This window comes from Megalobrama amblycephala, linkage group LG2 (genome assembly GCF_018812025.1).
Source record: "Megalobrama amblycephala isolate DHTTF-2021 linkage group LG2, ASM1881202v1, whole genome shotgun sequence".
Lineage (NCBI taxonomy): Eukaryota > Metazoa > Chordata > Actinopteri > Cypriniformes > Xenocyprididae > Megalobrama > Megalobrama amblycephala.
The window spans coordinates 15,229,672-15,247,647 of record NC_063045.1 but is presented as its reverse complement, the minus strand read 5'-3'; the positions used below and the strand labels follow the sequence as shown (position 1 = coordinate 15,247,647).

At 38.6% G+C, this 17,976-nt stretch overlaps 1 protein-coding gene across 12 annotated transcripts in view; it reads right to left on the bottom strand.

The window, feature by feature from the left end:
* Positions 1-1,135: 1,135 nt before the first annotated feature.
* The window catches only part of unc13a (unc-13 homolog A (C. elegans)), a 46,487-nt gene continuing 29,646 nt past the window's right edge, over positions 1,136-17,976 (bottom strand). For 3 of the 12 annotated variants that reach the window (XM_048182977.1, XM_048182976.1, XM_048182983.1), the window contains 15 exons: positions 17,079-17,156; positions 16,948-16,971; positions 16,731-16,808; positions 16,525-16,613; positions 16,287-16,439; positions 16,080-16,203; positions 14,745-14,750; positions 12,947-12,976; positions 12,068-12,124; positions 11,442-11,522; positions 10,773-10,920; positions 8,503-8,559; positions 5,975-6,067; positions 3,881-4,040; positions 1,136-3,762 (listed from right to left, as the gene is read on the bottom strand). In XM_048182977.1, coding sequence (XP_048038934.1) covers positions 3,474-3,762; positions 3,881-4,040; positions 5,975-6,067; positions 8,503-8,559; positions 10,773-10,920; positions 11,442-11,522; positions 12,068-12,124; positions 12,947-12,976; positions 14,745-14,750; positions 16,080-16,203; positions 16,287-16,439; positions 16,525-16,613; positions 16,731-16,808; positions 16,948-16,971; positions 17,079-17,156 — 1,467 coding nt within the window. In that variant the 3' untranslated portion in view covers positions 1,136-3,473. The remainder of the gene's footprint in view (positions 3,763-3,880; positions 4,041-5,974; positions 6,068-8,502; positions 8,560-10,772; positions 10,921-11,441; positions 11,523-12,067; positions 12,125-12,946; positions 12,977-14,744; positions 14,751-16,079; positions 16,204-16,286; positions 16,440-16,524; positions 16,614-16,730; positions 16,809-16,947; positions 16,972-17,078; positions 17,157-17,976) is intronic. The other 9 variants (XM_048182979.1, XM_048182987.1, XM_048182985.1 and 6 more) reach the window with 5 other exon arrangements.

Here is a 17,976-nt window from a genome sequence, read left to right as displayed (position 1 = left end):
TCTTTTTTCCTAAATATCTTAATAATAAAATAAAGTTTTTATAATTAATTACACACACACACACACACACACACACACACACGGTGTGTGGTGGAGTTTTAAAATGAGGAGGCAAGTCCTCAATTTTTTATGTCAAATGTAAATTTAATTTATGTCCCTGATGCACAATTTTCCTGGTTGAATAAACATTACATAAAAAAGAGAGACCAAATAAAATTCTATTTTGTATTTTTACACAATGTAATGTAATATAATTAAGAATATAAATTATCAAGTTAGTGTTTTTATGCATTTTTACATTTATTCCATAATAATAATAATAATAATAATATTTGTGAACTAGTGTTCAGCTTTTCTTTTTAATAGTCAATTTATTTTCAGCAGTCATCAAGCTCAAGTCAGTGGTCACAGACATGAAGATGTACCATTAATTTCACCATGCTGATTGCTCACTAAAACCCCCGCAGTCATCATGTTTTCAGGCCAATTCAAGTTTGATTTTGACATGACATAAACCGGTGATATCTAAGTGACAGTTGTTTACTTACTTAATTACTCACTCACTCTTCCTATTAACGCCATCATTGTCTTCATTCAGGCCGATTCGACGAGAATGCGCATGAAAACAAGAGGCGGGATTTATTGCATGAACCAATCATGTCCAACCATAACCAATCAAAGTGCGAAGGAAGCACTGCCTCCTCTCACGTCACTCATTCATTCTTAATTACCCCCCCACTAAACCCATCGCACACTTTAGGGGTTCTGCTTTATTTCTATGAGCTGAAGAGAGGCACAGGAGACGCTGTAACTTTACCTGCGGGTGTCGCTGTTGGACAGTGTTTCTTTAGAAAGTGTAAAACTCGCTTGTTTTTCTAATGTTACATTTTGTAATATTTGCAAAATATTACATAATAAAAATATTACATAATAAAACGAGTGACTTTTACACTTTTTAATGTCATATTTTGTAATATTTGCATTGTTTTGTTTATGTAATATCGATTATATTCTCATCCAGTTTTTTGAGGAGGCACTGCCTCCCTTGCCTCCTCGGAGGAAGCGCCACTGATGTATGATACATACGTACATGCATACAAAAAGATAACAAAAACAAAAAGACTTTTGCACAATGTATTTTTTAACCATTTATTGGAAGTAGAAACCAACCAAGCAAGGCTGGCATGTTTTACCTCCATCCCCGATAAGAACGATCATATTTAGAAAAACAAAAATTAGAAACATCTTTGTATAAAAAAATCTCTCATGCTAGTACTCTGTACCACTACACATCAGTAATACATATTTATATATTCACAAGCCTTTCAAAAATAGAAAATAATACCCAAATATCAAAATAAATGCCAAAAATAAAATAAATAAATAATAAGAGAAATAAATACAACAGTTGAATATCACATCAAAGATACATGCTGGCACAAGAAGAATCTTTCCCAACATGCACTGCTTCTTATATATATATACAGGCAAAGAGTCGCTGTTTGGGTGCATGTGGAGTTATTGGGCGCAGTGTGCACTTGTGTCTGTGTGTGCTTTGTCTCATACTACATGCTCACTCACAACTCTATCCTGTAATATTATTATTCACAGACAGCAACACACAGCTTTAACATTAGAAATCCTATCATCCAAATTAAAGTACTTTCTTGCTACAGATGCTATTTTCCAGTCTGCAGTCATTTCAACATTCATTAATGCCATTTCCTGTGATAGAACCCCACTGTTCAATATTACAACGATGAACACTAAAGGATTCAGTATGCAGAACGAAACCAGCGAAGTTCGCAGCTGCGGTTTGTGCCGACCATTCGCGATGTAAACAATCCAAGGCTGTTGACCACTGATGATTCTGACTGATGCATAGACTGTTTTTAGAGAAATAATATAGGGAAACATAAAAAAATAACTGTAGCGCAAGGTGCTTAATGGCTAAATTCACTAAGCGACTCTAGATCATTTCATCTCAGTCGATCAATAGCACGGTTCATTCGTGTCATTTACGGTTTAGCACAATACAGCAGGAAGGAATGAATATAGTGTTTAACCCACATTATAAAGCGTCTCTCTTGTGCTTTTCTAATATGGTGGATGGTTTGGCAGTAAAATGGCAGGATTCATCAGCGGTTACTATGGCAACTCTATAGGAGTGATTCTCAGTGGCTGTGATTCTTTTGAGGTGTGAAACCAGAGATTTCTTTAGTGGATATGTAGAGGGGGAAAAGCCCCATTTTGAATGGAATTATCTGGAGTGGTATGACATTTAACTGTGATGTTATAAAGTGAAGGGTGGGTCTGCTTCACTGAAACAGGCAGCTCTGGTATCTAATATAAGCAGTGTTTGTCAATCCAGACTTGCACATATACATCGTATAAACTGTAGTACCTTATCATGCCGACAAACACTTGATAAACTGCACAGGCACTCGTACTTGAAAACATATTAGATACACAAAGACAGGACAGAGGTGGCCTTGTGATTGAGTCTTAATGTGCGAAGCAACTTTACAAAGTGTTAGTATCTCATAGTCTTTAAAATAAGTATAATTCGTAGGATTTCCTGCAAATGATGTCTCCGAAAAAATAATTTCATCCCACGCCAAAGACATTTTCATACTACAGGAAAAAGCAACCACTCTGCTTTCAGAGGTGTATTTGGTTGTAGGTCTATTTTTTCGCAATTTTCTTGTGCTTCTAAACATTTGCATAACATTAAAGTCTGACCCATAGTGGGTTTTGGTCCTTAATAAGGAGGTTAGGGGGTGAAATGGCGGTACATAGTGGAGAAACAATACCCTGACGTTAAGACACCTTTTGAAGGGTGCAGGATTGATTGACAAAAGGCCTCACTAAAGAGGGTTTCGACATCATTACAGATTGCTTGATATTGAAGAAAAAAAAGGATGTCATGTTTACATGCCTTAATCTGGTTATTATTTCACAGATGCATTTGAAAACAAAAGATCTAAATATAAATAAATAATTTTTTAATATAAGTATTATAATATAATATTTTGTTATTATTATCATTATTATTAGAAATATAATCATATTTTCTGGATTTATATTTTGAGACGTGTGCACTGATAATTATATGTAATGTTTTGCAGAATAAATGTGCTGTATTTAAGTACCTTTTGGCAGGTTTTTGTCTTGGAATATGCATTATAAAAATCAAGGACATCACAAACATCAAGTATTTACGAGATACAATATCCTGTGTCTGTTTCATGTGCCAAATTGTGCTTGCTAAACAAGCCCTTCCTGGCAGGTCTAATGGCAGTGCACTAAGTACAAATATATAACTGCTTTGTCACGTAAACGGTTGGTCATTAAAGTGAAGAACCAAGATAAATATGTCTTGTGTATTTTTTCTATGCGCTAGTGCAACATCTGAGCATTAGGGGGCAGTGTTTTTGCCAAAGTTACCATGCCTCGCTAGATACTTCCTGGTCTTAGCTCCGCCCCTCCTCAGCAGATCGCTGGTCGGATTTGAGTTTGACAAATTCTTTTGCGACGTCGTCGTTGTTGCGCTGGGACAGGATTCTCAGTACGGTCAGGCCGGTTTCGTCCATGTGAATGCGTTTACCTAGCGGTAGCCAGCATGCTACGCTCCCCCGCGGTGCTACGTCCTTTAGCTGCAGTACCGCCATGCCAACGGTGCGGTCCTCTCGTGCAAAGCAGTAGTCTTTCACGCACACCTGCAGCTCGTAGCACTCCGGACCCACTTCGTTACTCAACGTGCTTTGAGAAAGAAGCAACGACACCAGGATTACATTTTACTCAGGAACTGTAACATAGATGGCACGGCAGTATGAAGAAACTGAAATGCGAGCTAAGGAAAAAAGTGCATGCCACTTACAATGTAAAGGTCTCGTTGTATTTTGGAGCCCAGCTGTTGTTCTTGGACTTGGTGGCGTACTTTCTCTTCTTATCGCTGAGATGAGGGCCAATGATGTAGACCTCCACAAAGGGCCGGAAAATTCCAGAAGTCTGCCAACGTAGGTCATTTGCAGCCACCACTACGATAAAATACATCGACTTGTTCAAATTTCTTAGACTTCCCTTTACATGTGTCCTATTATACTGCAAAAATTAAGATACTTGAGGGACAATTTGGGGTTCCTTAAACAACCACACTAGAGGAACTCTTCAGTCTCAGGTAAAATGCACAAAAACTTTTACCTATGGGGGTGGTGGTAGTAGCAGTACCCTTAAAGTAGGGGTCTCCAAACCTGCTCCTGAAGGGCCACTGTCCTGCAGAGTTTGGCTCCAACTTGCCTCAACACATCTGCCTGGAAGTTTCTAGTATGCCTAGTAAGAGCTTGATTAGCTGGTTCAGGTGTGTTTAATTACGGTTGGCGCTAAACGCTGTGTCCAAAATCGCCCCTTATACCCTCATTCACTATTTCCTACATTGCTCCACTAATAGTCCATTTGAAGGAGTGAATGAAAACGAGTGAGTGAATTCGGACACTGAATGTGCCACTTTTGAAACTTAGCAAACTGGCAGCTCCAGTAGTAAGATGAAAAGATTTATCTTGAACTCTGTCATGGAAACTATGTATAAACTTTAATTAAACAAATTAATAATCAATTGAAAAAGAATTTATACCTGTATGATATTATGCTGTAACCACATTGGACCAGCATGGTTTGGAAAATGGATGGATGATTCAGCGGGCACCATCTTCTGGCGCTACGTGGGAATTCATTCTGTGCGCAACTCTGACAGTGGATTTTGGGTATTCCCTAGCCATTGAGTGTACATTGGTTGTGGGACTGAATGAGTGCACTTGATAACATTCACTATGGTTTAGGACACCACTACAAATGGCTGTTCCCTCAAATAGTGCCCCATTTAAGGGTATAGGGGGCGATTTCAGAACCAGCCAAACTCTGCAGGACAGCGTCCCTCCAGGAGCAGGTTTGGACACCCCTAAAATGTTCTTAGTTTTTCCTTAAGGGTACATATTACGACTCTAAAGTACTAATACGAACCTTTAATGGGTAGATAAGGTACATAGTTGTCCCTTTTAAGTGTACTGCCCCACTGACAAGTTGTTATGCCCCTAAAGGTTCCATTTTTGCATTTTTTTTTTTGACGATGCTGGAAAACCTCTAGGCACCCTTTGAAAAAAAGAACTTAAAAGATGGAAGCCATACTTACATGCAAGATCTCTAAAGATTGTGAAGGTTTTGAGACATGTGACAAGGGTTTCTAGAGGTTTTCCAGTGGGTGATCTAAGGACCCGAAATAGTGCCTCCCACACCTTCTCATTTTTACAGTGTTGGCTCTCCTTGACATTCTTCCCATTACACTACAAAAATGGAGCTACATGAGGGACTATTTTGGGTTCCTTAGATTGCCATATTAGAAGAACCCTTGGAGAACCTTTAGGCATGCTTTGAAATAGGGAAGTTCTCTAAAGAACTTGCAATAAAGAACCCAGAAGTTCCTGCAAGAATTCTAGACTGTCAACGGGTCTTCCAGCAATGCCGTTATATAGAAAAAGTTTTAAGCCTCGAAACAAGGGTTCCTATAGTTTTTTCAGAGGGTTCCGCTAGTGTGGCAACCTTATTTTTTCATTTTTATCCTAGACATTCTTCCCATTACACCGAAAATTAATCTACTTGAGCATTTGAGGTTCCTCAGATCAGCATAGAAGGAGAACATTTTGGAGAACCTCTAGACACCCTTTAAAAAAGGGCAGTTCTCTGAGGAACCTAAAAAATGGAACCCAGAATTTCTTGCAAGAACTCTAAAGATTGGCATCACTGGTTCCTCCAGGAACCCTACAGTAAAGGAAAGACTTTGAGCACCTCCTTGAGTACACAAGATATCTGAGGCACCTTCAAATGGGTGCCCAGAGGTTCTTAATAGATGCAACTTTTTCCAAAGTTTAGAGGAAGAATGCAAACAGGCTTTAGTTAAACATCAAGAAGCACTACGTACCCTTCACTGTGACTTTGTGCTCTCCGGTGTTTGGATGAGTGAAGATCTCCACATGGATAGACACCTCTCCAACTGCATCATCAACACCAGTACCTGCAGACAAGACAAGAAAAGTCAAGACTCCATATCTGGTCTGGCAGGATAATTTGCATCGGTATGGCTCAATGGTATGGCTTCTAATCACTTGATTTATGAATTCAGTAATCACAGAGTCATACAGAGGCAATGTATGCTTTGAGCTATTGGATGATAAAGAGGTTTAAACAGCGTAATGGATTTGAACCTGGCTTGAGAGATCACTAATAATATGAAAAGGAATTCAGGTAGTTCTTTCATATTGGAGCACTTAATAAATACAAATTCAGAGCTTAATGTATTGATCGAGTTCAAATGTGGATTTTTTTTATTCCCACAGAATCTTAAAATAGCTAATAAGATTAAGCTGCTGTTTTACATAAGAGCTAATATACACTATTCAAAAAGACTGAGCTAAACAAATTTGACTTTACTTAATTGAGGTGATAGATTTGTGAACTTTTAAAACTTTCATAGAACTGCGCAAGACGCAAATAAGCTCTGAAAATGATTTAACAAGCGATCCCTGCAACACATCTCTAAATCTGAATCTTGTTCAGGCAAAAAAGTGGGTACACTTTATTCCAGTGTCTGTGTACAGCACTCACAGCTTCTTACAGAGAGCTAGCTAACAAAAATAGCAAGCCAATAAGCTTATGTCTACATAAAAATCTGTCAAGACTTGAAATAATCAATGAAATTAGCGCATAATACACAGACAACCAAAATAAAGCAATGCCTCAGGATTCTTTTGCAACAAAGTGTTTACAATACAAAGAGAAGTGTGTTTCTTCAGATTATGATGAGTGTACCATCTGCAAACATGCAGTGTGGTCACACTTGATTTCTGGTGTTTCATGAAGGGTTTATAACCATGATGGGGAGGGGGGGAGAGCAGTCCAATTGGTCCAGTCATTCATAGGAAGGAAAAGACAAGGAGAACATGTGATATCGTCCTTCACTTGGTTTCAGTGCAGGCAGGTACATGCGGAAAACCACTTCCATTCCCACACAGCTGCATTCACACTCAAGGAAAGCTGCCAAGGTCTTTGGCCTATGCTACAATGAGTTTAATAAATCTTTTGCACTGGTTCTTTTGATTTACTTTTTACAACACTTTTGACTTTTCACATTCAACTGAATCTGACTTAAACATCTAAAACTTATGCATGTCTCCACAGAATCTAGGTCAGCTGCAATCAAATAATAATTAAAAAATGTATTCCTTGCTTTCGGCATCTGTTATATGTGTGCGCTTGTCAGAGAAACAGGCTGATGATGCAGTTTCGTCAGAGCGGAACTGTCTGAGCAAGCAGGGATTTGAAAAAACTTGAACAGTGGCATGTTAACGGTGATGCTGACGGCTGTTGATGCAGCACTTTATGACTACTTCTAACTAAACAGCATCTAGGTAAATGTCACAAAACCCATCAAGAAATGTCCGGGTCATATTTTACCACAAAACGTTAATAAAATATTTGCAGTATATATTTTTATTGTTCTAAATATATAATGAAATAGAAATGAACATAAAAAATAATAATTAAAAATTTGAAATGTTATATATTATATATTTAAAAAATGTATTATAAAATTTTAGGTTCATTAAGATTTGTTGCATTATGCAATATTTTCATAAAAATATGACCCAGACTTTCTTCCACTTATTTAACCCATATCAAAAAGCTGTTGTTTCAGAGAATAAGACATATTTAGCCTTTATAACAGTAAACACTAATTTGACTCGAGCATATCAGCGTCTAAGATTTTAAAGAATAAAGTTATAGTCACATATGCCACGTGATTTTTTTTTAGGGGGCCCTTAAATGCCAATTTATGGCCTTTTTGAACTGATGTACACTGACAGAAAGCACATCACCTGACCCCAGGAGTGAACTCTGATTGGCTGAGGGAGGGTTGTCTTGTTATAGTGACCCTAAGGGACGAGACTAGAGGCAGGGAAACCACGTTGCGTGGTCGTGAGGGAAAATCACAGAGCAACAGAACAGACCCTGCCTGCGGGCAATCTGAGTCTGTCGCAATTAATGTCACATCTACATTCGACATCGTGGTTCAGCGCTTGGAAAGTAACGTTTCGTCACGGTCTCTCACTTGCTTACTCACTGACACTCGCGGCCTGTCATCCGCAGTGCACACATGCGCCTCTCACACTGCAGAAATGCGTGCATTCCTCATTCACTGCCATTCAAAACACACTTCATCCTGGGCTTTTTTTACTGCTGTAGCGTCAAGATACATTTCAGATCAATGTATGCGAACATACAGCATGTTCTTCCCAGGTACTCATACATGCAAGGCCCTTTCTGTAGGAAGATATGGGTGGTCGTGGGGCATGCGATTGGCCCGTTGGAATGGGAGGTGCATGATCTGATTCGGGTGGATCACTGATTAGTTCTTCGTTGTCAAGGGCACCGGGCCCCACGTGAACGTACCCTTCTCTGGGTACACGTCTTCACTATGGGTGAACCTTACCCCCTTCCCTCCATGAACTGGTGAAAGAGAAGGAGAGGACGCAGAAAAATACAGAGAGAAATTGAGAGCACATAGTGATGTGGATTTGAGAGATGGAAAGAAAGAAAGAGATAAAGAAAAAAGAAAGAGACAATCCAACAAGCTCAGCAAATGTTAACAGTCTTATAACAGTCCATTTTCAACCTGCTGTGGCTTTGTACACACACATACACACATTTGCACACGCACTTGCTTTCATATGTGCTTAAATACTTAAATGAAGCAGTGACATTTACTCTAATTACATTTTAAATGATAATCTATTAAAATGGCTCTGCCAGGAGCGTCTCGACCTAAAGTGTGTCAGGATTCCCAAAGTGTGTGAGTGAGGGAAAAGAAAGATGGAGACCAGATTAAACACTTAAAAAAATTGCAATGTGTTTTTTTTTTAATTAACAAAATATTTTATTTAATATATATACAGTGGGTACGGAAAGTATTCAGACCCCCTTAAATTTTTCACTCTTTGTTATATTGCAGCCATTTGCTAAAATCATTTAAGTTAATTTTTTTCCTCATTAATGTACACACAGCACCCCATATTGACAGAAAAACACAGAATTGTTGACATTTTTGCAGATTTATTAAAAAAGAAAAACTGAAATCTCACATGGTCCTAAGTATTCAGACCCTTTGCTATGACGCTCATATATTTAACTCAGGTGCTGTCCATTTCTTCTGATCATCCTTGAGATGGTTCTACACCTTCATTTGAGTCCAGCTGTGTTTGATTATACTGATTGGACTTGATTAGGAAAGCCACACACCTGTCTATGTAAGACCTTACAGCTCACAGTGCATGTCAGAGCAAATGAGAATCATGAGGTCAAAGGAACTGCCTGAAGAGCTCAGAGACAGAATTGTAGCAAGGCACAGATCTGGCCAAGGTTACAAAAACATTTCTGCTGCACTTAAGGTTCCTAAGAGCACAGTGGCCTCCATAATCCTTAAATGGAAGACGTTTGGGACGACCAGAACCCTTCCTAGAGCTGGCCGTCCGGCCAAACTGAGCTATCGGGGGAGAAGAGCCTTGGTGAGAGAGGTAAAGAAGAACCCAAAGATCACTGTGGCTGAGCTCCAGAGATGTAGTCGGGAGATGGGAGAAAGTTGTAGAAAGTCAACCATCACTGCAGCCCTCCACCAGTCGGGGCTTTATGGCAAAGTGGCCCGACGGAAGCCTCTCCTCAGTGCAAGACACATGAAAGCCCGCATGGAGTTTGCCAAGATGGTGAGAAATAAGATTCTCTGGTCTGATGAGACCAAGATAGAACTTTTTGGCCTTAATAAAAGCGGTATGTGTGGAGAAAACCAGGCACTGCTCATCACCTGTCCAATACAGTCCCAACAGTGAAGCATGGTGGTGGCAGCATCATGCTGTGGGTGTGTTTTTCAGCTGCAGGGACAGGACGACTGGTTGCAATCGAGGGAAACATGAATGCGACCAAGTACAGGGATATCCTGGATGAAAACCTTCTCCAGAGTGCTCAGGACCTCAGACTGGGCCGAAGGTTTACCTTCCAACAAGACAATGACCCTAAGCACACAGCTAAAATAACGAAGGAGTGGCTTCACAACAACTCCGTGACTGTTCTTGAATGGCCCAGCCAGAGCCCTGACTTAAACCCAATTGAGCATCTCTGGAGAGACCTAAAAATGTCTGTCCACCAACGTTTACCATCCAACCTGACAGAACTGGAGAGGATCTGCAAGGAGGAATGGCAGAGGATCCCCAAATCCAGGTGTGAAAAACTTGTTGCATCTTTCCCAAAAAAGACTCATGGCTGTATTAGATCAAAAGGGTGCTTCTACTAAATACTGAGCAAAGGGTCTGAATACTTAGGACCATGTGATATTTCAGTTTTTCTTTTTTTAATAAATCTGCAACATTTGTTGACAAATTCTGTGTTTTTCTGTCAATATGGGGTGCTGTGTGTACATTAATGAGGAAAAAATGAACTTAAATGATTTTAGCAAATGGCTGCAATATAACAAAGAGTGAAAAATTTAAGGGGGTCTGAATACTTTCCGTACCCACTGTATATATGTTGATTATATAATGTTGATGATATAATGTTGATAATACTATAATTTTATATATATCCTAATTTTATTAAAGACTGACGTTGTGCTGAGGTCGAGAAATAGGTAAATAATATTTAAAGACCCAGTCAGATGTCTGGAAGAGCCTTACCTTGTGTATTCTGGGATTGAACGAAGGTCTTGATGAGTTTGTCCGTGGCCTGAGTGTAGAGGGACAGGGCGTAGTGCAGAGACTGCAGGTCTGGACTTTTCTCAAGGAATGTTTTCTTCAGTCCCACACCTCCAGCATGAAAATATTGCTAAGAAACCCCAAAACAACAGAGAATGCTTGAGACAATGTTGCTGTGGCCGGCATTTCGGGATGCTCAAACAAACAAGAGCAATGTTTTGACAGCGCTACAAAGACACAATTGATTAATTTCATGTTGATTCCCAGAAAAATATGGCTTCTCTGCTTATTAAACTGGGAGAGAAGAAAGTTTTTTAACATCAAAAAAGTCTATATTATATTCTGCTCTACATCTCAAGGTGCAAAAACAATCCACAGAATGTGGCAAAGGGCAAAAGCTTGACTGAGAGTGTAAAGTGAATAATACAAAGGATATGATGTACGTAGTGCAATTAAACACAGTTTTTTTAGTTATTTAAAAAAAAGATTCACTATTCTATATATGCAGTGTAGAAGTAAGAAGGTAATTATAGTTAGATATTTCCACTATATTCAGCGACCCACTATGTGAAGCACAATATTGCTAATGGTGTCGTCATCAAAAAACAGTGGAAGAGACATTTTTACACTGACATTCGGCTCTTTACACACCTTTATGGTATCCAGTGCTAACTCAATCACTGCACACTGTTTTGGGGACAGTGCCTTGGCCTCCTCACGAACCATGTGCTCCTACAAAAAGGACAACATTTTAGAAAGAACAAAATACAATGATCTTTTTACAATGAAAATTGTTAACCTGAGTTAACATAATCCTGGGTTATGTCACACTGTTCATACTTTCAAAAATTAAGAGAAATTTATAATAAAAGAATCAGTTAATAATGAATTTGGTTGTTATACAGCATATACAAAATTAAACTAACGTGTTTTTTTTATTTGACCAATGACAATGAAGAGACAAATGACATGTTAATTAAAATATTTGAATTAAAAAATGTAATGATAAACTGATAAAATAAAAAATAATTTGTAAAAAATATTTATACTTAAATATTAAATTTATAAATATAACAAATATAATATTCATTTAATATATAAATATTTATAGCCTTAATTTTTCCAAAATGTTACTAAAATGTCATTTTTGGCCACTACAAATACGCATTTCAGAAAATGGAGTAAAAATGAGTACGAAAAATTCAGTAAAAAATAAAAATACATAAATAAATAAAAACATACTACCTTGCACCTTTTTTTGTAACAAACTCACATACCTTAAGCTTGGAAAGTTGACCGAGTTCCTTGGCTGCATTGAATATGAGTTGAGTGCCCTGGAGGACGAAGAGAAAAAAAGGAAGAAGCGAGAAAGAGAAAGAAAGAAGGTATAGAAGAGAAGAGGGGACATTGGTCAGGTCACAGAGATCGACAAGGTTGTAGACAGAAATGCCACATCACAGAGGTCAGAAACAGTCTTAAACGTCAGACACGCACTCGCACAATCCCAGCGTGCCCCACCCAGCCACCCCCAAACACGCTCGCACACAGCCACGCATCGACACACAACTGTTTGTGCAACATGAGACGGTAAACTAGCTACATACATAAGACAGAGACAAGAGTTGAAAGGTTTACAAAACCAGTAGGTCCACAGCCCGGACAACAACACTCTGGTGATATATCTAGTATCTATGACTGGCCGATACTCTAATCTTTGGATATATCACTAAGTGAATGAGGCTTGTGCACCTTATTATACCATTATAACATTATACAAATGTGTACAATGTAGTCCTTCTAGGAAAATGAAATAGTTAATATACAGAAATAGTTTGTATTTCTGAAATTGTAAAAAGAAATAGTCGTTTAGACCAGCATAGACATCAGAGTCTAAAGCGACTGTCATGCATGCATTATTTAACACGGACTGTCCGAGCACCTGCAATGAACTATGTGAGGATTCAAAAGGGCATAGGTAGCTATAAATGGTGTGTATAGGGAAACCCACAACTGCATTGAAAACAAGGGGTAAAAAAACACTGCTTCCACCGGTTTGTTTCAACAGGGGGACCCAAGTCACACAAAGAAGACACTGAGAGAGAGAGAGAGAGAGAGAGAGACAGGACACATTGAGCTAAAGGGGATTCAGTTCTTACATCACTGTGACAAGCAAGCTTCACCCTGCCCTGTGAAGAGAGGACAGTGTAATTAACTTGAGAATTGATCTTGGTGCTCTTTAATAGGCTGACAGTGTCCATTATCCAGTAACTGACTAACAGGCCAATCACAAAACTTCAGGAAGAAACAAATTATGAAAAATTGTTGTTACAGAGACCGAAAAATTTAAATTGTCATTATTTATACACCCTCATGTAATTTCGAACTTGTTTCATTTTTTTATTTTTCGTTCTGTGAAATTCAAAAGGAGATGTTTTACAGAATGTTCATGCCACAATTTTCCATACAATTAAAGTGAATGGTGACTGGAGCTGCCATGTCTAAAAATGACCAAAAAGTGCCATAAAAGTAGTCATAATTTGCTCATTATTTGTCATTATTTGCTAAAAGATTAAAAGGTTTAGAGAAAACATTTGTAAAAAATGTAAAAATTAAAATTAAAAAAATATTTAAATAATTCAAACCTTAAGTAGTAGAAACAAATGTAATAGTGTAAGATAATATAAACGAAATATTTCCCAAATAATATTTTACACATATTTAAAATAAAATGAATTAAAAATATATAATTATTAGAGGATGGGGGTATACATGATTGAGATTTAAAAGACTGAAAACCCCCGACTCCACTGACGTTAAAACTGACGCGACACAATTTTGATGTGCCATATTTGAATATACACAAATGAAAATGAGATTTGAGAGCTACGGCTGATGGGAAAAATTTCTGTATCGACGTGAGGGTGAGTAAAGTATGACAGACTTTTCATTTTTGGGTAAACTGTCCCTTTAAAGCAAAGTAGTTAATATTCATTCATTTAATATTTAAATCAGATTTCTGTACAGTATCCTTTGAATTCCAAGAGACCAACTAAACTAAGCAAAGGTGAAAACTATGAAATCTTTTTTCTGAAAGGCAATTCTGAAAAGAAAATGATGAAAACATCTCCATATGGAAGCTAATGGATTGAAACAGGCAGAGCAAAAACAAACAAACAAACAAACAAACAATATTTGCACTGTAAAATGACAATTTTTACAAACAACTGATGACTAGACTATATTGTTAAAATACTTTTTTCTGGAGTCAAATACAAAAAATTCTTAAGCCTGACAATAAGCCAGAACAGACATCAGTACGAGACCTCGGCATTCGATCGGGCCAATTTTGGTACAACAACATGAAAAACCAAATACCAGGACAGATTGACAGAATAATGTCTGCAGAGACTAAAAAAGAGAGGCTCGGGAGCTGAGGTGAAGATCAGACGCAAGCAACAACCCACAGAGGAGAGGTTTCAAACAGGTGACAGAGACGGGGAGGGTGGACCACCTGCAACCGGCTAACGTCACCCAGATAACAGACCTACCATGGACACCAGACTGGGAGCGAAAGAGTGTCGCTTCCAGGAGAATGAGTAGAGGAAGGGGTTGGCAGTCATACGTGGGGCGGACATCAGATTGGAAGTTTCATTGGGGTGGGAATCGGAAAAGGGCCTTGTCCAAGTCAAGTAGGAAATGCACCATGCTGCAGCCACCTCGGTATACAGACCACTGAGGTGGCCAGGGAAAGGAGAGGAGATGGACAAAGAAGAGAAGAGAGAGACAGCGAGAGAAAGAGAGAAAGACGTGACAAATGAATGAGGATGCATTGGACAAGAGGAAGGGAGGACATGGCAGCCACACAGAGCAGAAGTAGGTGGTGGGAAGGGGTCACCCAGCGTGGACGGACTGCGGGACATACAGACGCACAGACAAAAGTGCTCTGGTACTTACTATCATCTGTGGAGGTGGAGCGGGGGGAGAGCGAGAATGTAATAACCAGAGAGAAGGGTCAGTGAAGCTACAAAGAGCCCCATATCAAATCAAAATAAGCATTAGCATTCAGTCTACAGGACCGGCTTCGGGCCTGATACAATATTACGGTAAGTCCCAAGGTCTGTCCTTGCCCGAGGGACTAAATCCGGCCCGGTCTGGAGGAATAATTGAGCCGAAAATGAAAAATCTCATTCTCAGCATGTTCCAAACCTGTATGACGTTCTTTCATCCATGAAACACAAAAGGAGAAATTTTGACAAATGTTCAAGCTGCTCTTTTCCATACAGTGTAAATGTACCAAGGGTTGTTAAGCTACAAAATGGACATAAAGCAACATAAATGTAGCCCATATGACTTATGCACTATGTTTCAAGACTTCTGAAGCAAATTGACACTGAAATTTAAGGAGTAACTTGTAGCTCTCAAACCTCATATTCAAAGTTGGTGTTTACCAAACTTAAATTTTGATTAATTGTTTACACAAAAGAATTATATGACTTGGAATAAAGTGCTTAAGTCATATGGGCCACCTTTATAATGTCCTTTTTGAAACAGCAAAGCGCCTTTGTTGTAGAAAAATGAACAGCATGTACATACTTCTAACATCTCCTTTTGTTTCCATAGACGAAAGAAAGTATCAGTTTGGACTGACAAATGAGTAAATGTTGACAGAATTGACGTTTTGAGTGAATTTTTACTAAAATTTTTGTCCTTTTGCAATTAGCATAACAGCAGTTGGCAACAGGTTAACTAGGCCAATAGGGAGATGTCTCCCATCCAAATGTTCAGTCTTTGATAGAACTGATATGGGTCTCTTTTGTTGAAATAAACAAATACAAACAAAAATACAAAAAGAATAACAGTTATATCAAGACAAATTAAAAGCAGTAAGTTGTCTCTGTTCCTGTAGAAATGCTCGCAAAAATCAACTAGGATTCAAATATATACAAATACAGTTAATAAAACTTTTTTTGTCAAGATTAATATACATGAAATGTACAACTGTATGACTACAGGACCAGAGAGCAGTCTCGAGAGGTGCTTGAATGATATGGTGCACTCCCAACGTTTTTAGAGTGGAAAGATGTGTCTTTTTCGTCCAAGGTGATTTGATTTGGGAAAGGGGTATGTTTTGTTGGGCAAGAGGAGATACATTTCCAGTCGTTCTGAGTCTTCATGATCCACACCAGAATATACAATGCTGTAAACAATCTTCACATTTATATAAAAGGATTTCTACATGTAGTATGTCTCAAAAATCTGCTCTTGATGAAGTTCTAAACAGCTCATTACCGTTTGGTCAGTCAAAGGCGGCAGAACAATTGTCTTCTCCATTGTGTTCATGACCAGCTTCCAAAGCTCCTTCAGCACTCGCTTCAAGACTGTCTTCTCGCAGATCTTGGCAAACAGTGTGAGGCTGACAGGAAAAAAAAGGTAAGATTGGAAGTAGAAGTGTGACATTTCCAAGAAGATGTCTAAATCTAATGATTAGTATCTTACTTGCTGTCAAGGAAGTCCATGATGGGCTGGAGGACGTTGTCTGCGTCCTGTGCCACGCTGCTGCAAGCACTTGCTGGCACGTTCCCTGTCCCCTTCACCTGGCTAAGTATGTCACCCATCTGCTTGACATTTTCTTCAATGTTTGGTTGGAAGCTAGTGTGAGAACGAGGTGGAGAACAGATGTTATTCCAAAAATAGAGCAAAAAAGCTATTTCTTTCTGATCCCTTGGTACCTCACCTGGTGGCAAAGATCCTTGCAAGGTCATCCAAAACATTGTTGAGCTTCACCTGGAGTTCTTTCAAAATGTCGCTAGCTTCAACATTCAACTGTAAGGGACATTAAACAATGGTCAAAACCAACTTTACCATGCTCTCAGAAGGTTGAAAATCTCTGCAAATCTAGGCTTTGCTAAATCAATGTTGGCAGATTTTTGGTTCACTTACATCTTTACCTCCCATGGCCTCAAACATCTTCTCAAGCTGTACCCTGAGCTGCTGGATATTGTTAATGAGGATGCATGGCTGTGTGGAACAAAAACACTGTGTTAAAAGGCCTGAAATTCAACAAGACTAACTCAACACACTAAAAAAAGAGTTCAGAGACTCTTTATTATCTTTAAAAAGCTGCATGGCATATTCTACCCTTGTCAGATTTACAGACCTTGACAGCGCCATCCTTTGCATTCTAGAAACAAAGAAACAGAAAACACAAACCGAATGGGTTAAATTCCAGATTTAAACAACTATTTCAAATATATAAACCTGATTCCAAAGGGCTTTTTAGACTATTACCACTTTCTCCTTAGTGCAGTGGTTGGGGAAATCCCTGGAGATAATGTCTGCATAGGAGAGCAGAACGTTGCTAATGGTCTGTGGGGTAAAGAGATCATGTTAAAACAAATCCCATGACAATGCAGAACTATTTCATAGATTAACTGTGCAGGTTAATATTAATGTTGCTTAAGATTGGAATTCACTACATGACTTTTGCACAGATTTTTGCCCCAAATTGCAGTCTGGAGGAATTGACTGTAGCTGCTGAAAGTCAAAGCCTGTCTGCAGGTTTTGGTCAGTTGAGGTTCAAAGAAAACCACATAGGGTATGATAGGCACAGACTCTGAATTCTTTTTTTTTTTCCAGCTTCAAACATGTTTGATATTTTGAGCCCATTTTTTTGAACGCATTGTTTTCATTTGTAATGCATCTCTGAGCAGTAAGGCACATGTGTGAGTTTGTCGATTTTAGAGCTACTTGAAAAGTCTGGTAGTATGTGATCCTCAGTCATTTAGAGTATGGTGCCCAGTTTTTCTCTGTAACTATTTACAAAATCAGCAAGCGTATGATGCCTAGGCCGGTTTCACAGACAGGCCTTAGATTAAGCCAGGATTAGTTCAATTAGGGCATTTAAAGGGTTAGTTCACGACAAAATGAAAATTCTGTCATCATTTACTCACCCTCATGTTTTTCCAAACCCGTAAGACTTTCGTTCATCTTCAGAACACAAATGAAGATCTTTTTGATGACAGATTGCTGTCAGATTTCCTTCCTTAGACTGCCTTTGCAACTGATACTTTGACGCTTCAAAAAGTTCATAAAGAGATTGAAAAACTAATCCATATGAATTGAGTGGTTTAGTCCATACTTTCTGAAGAGAACTGTTTGCTTGTTAACAGATTTAGTTTAGGCTTTT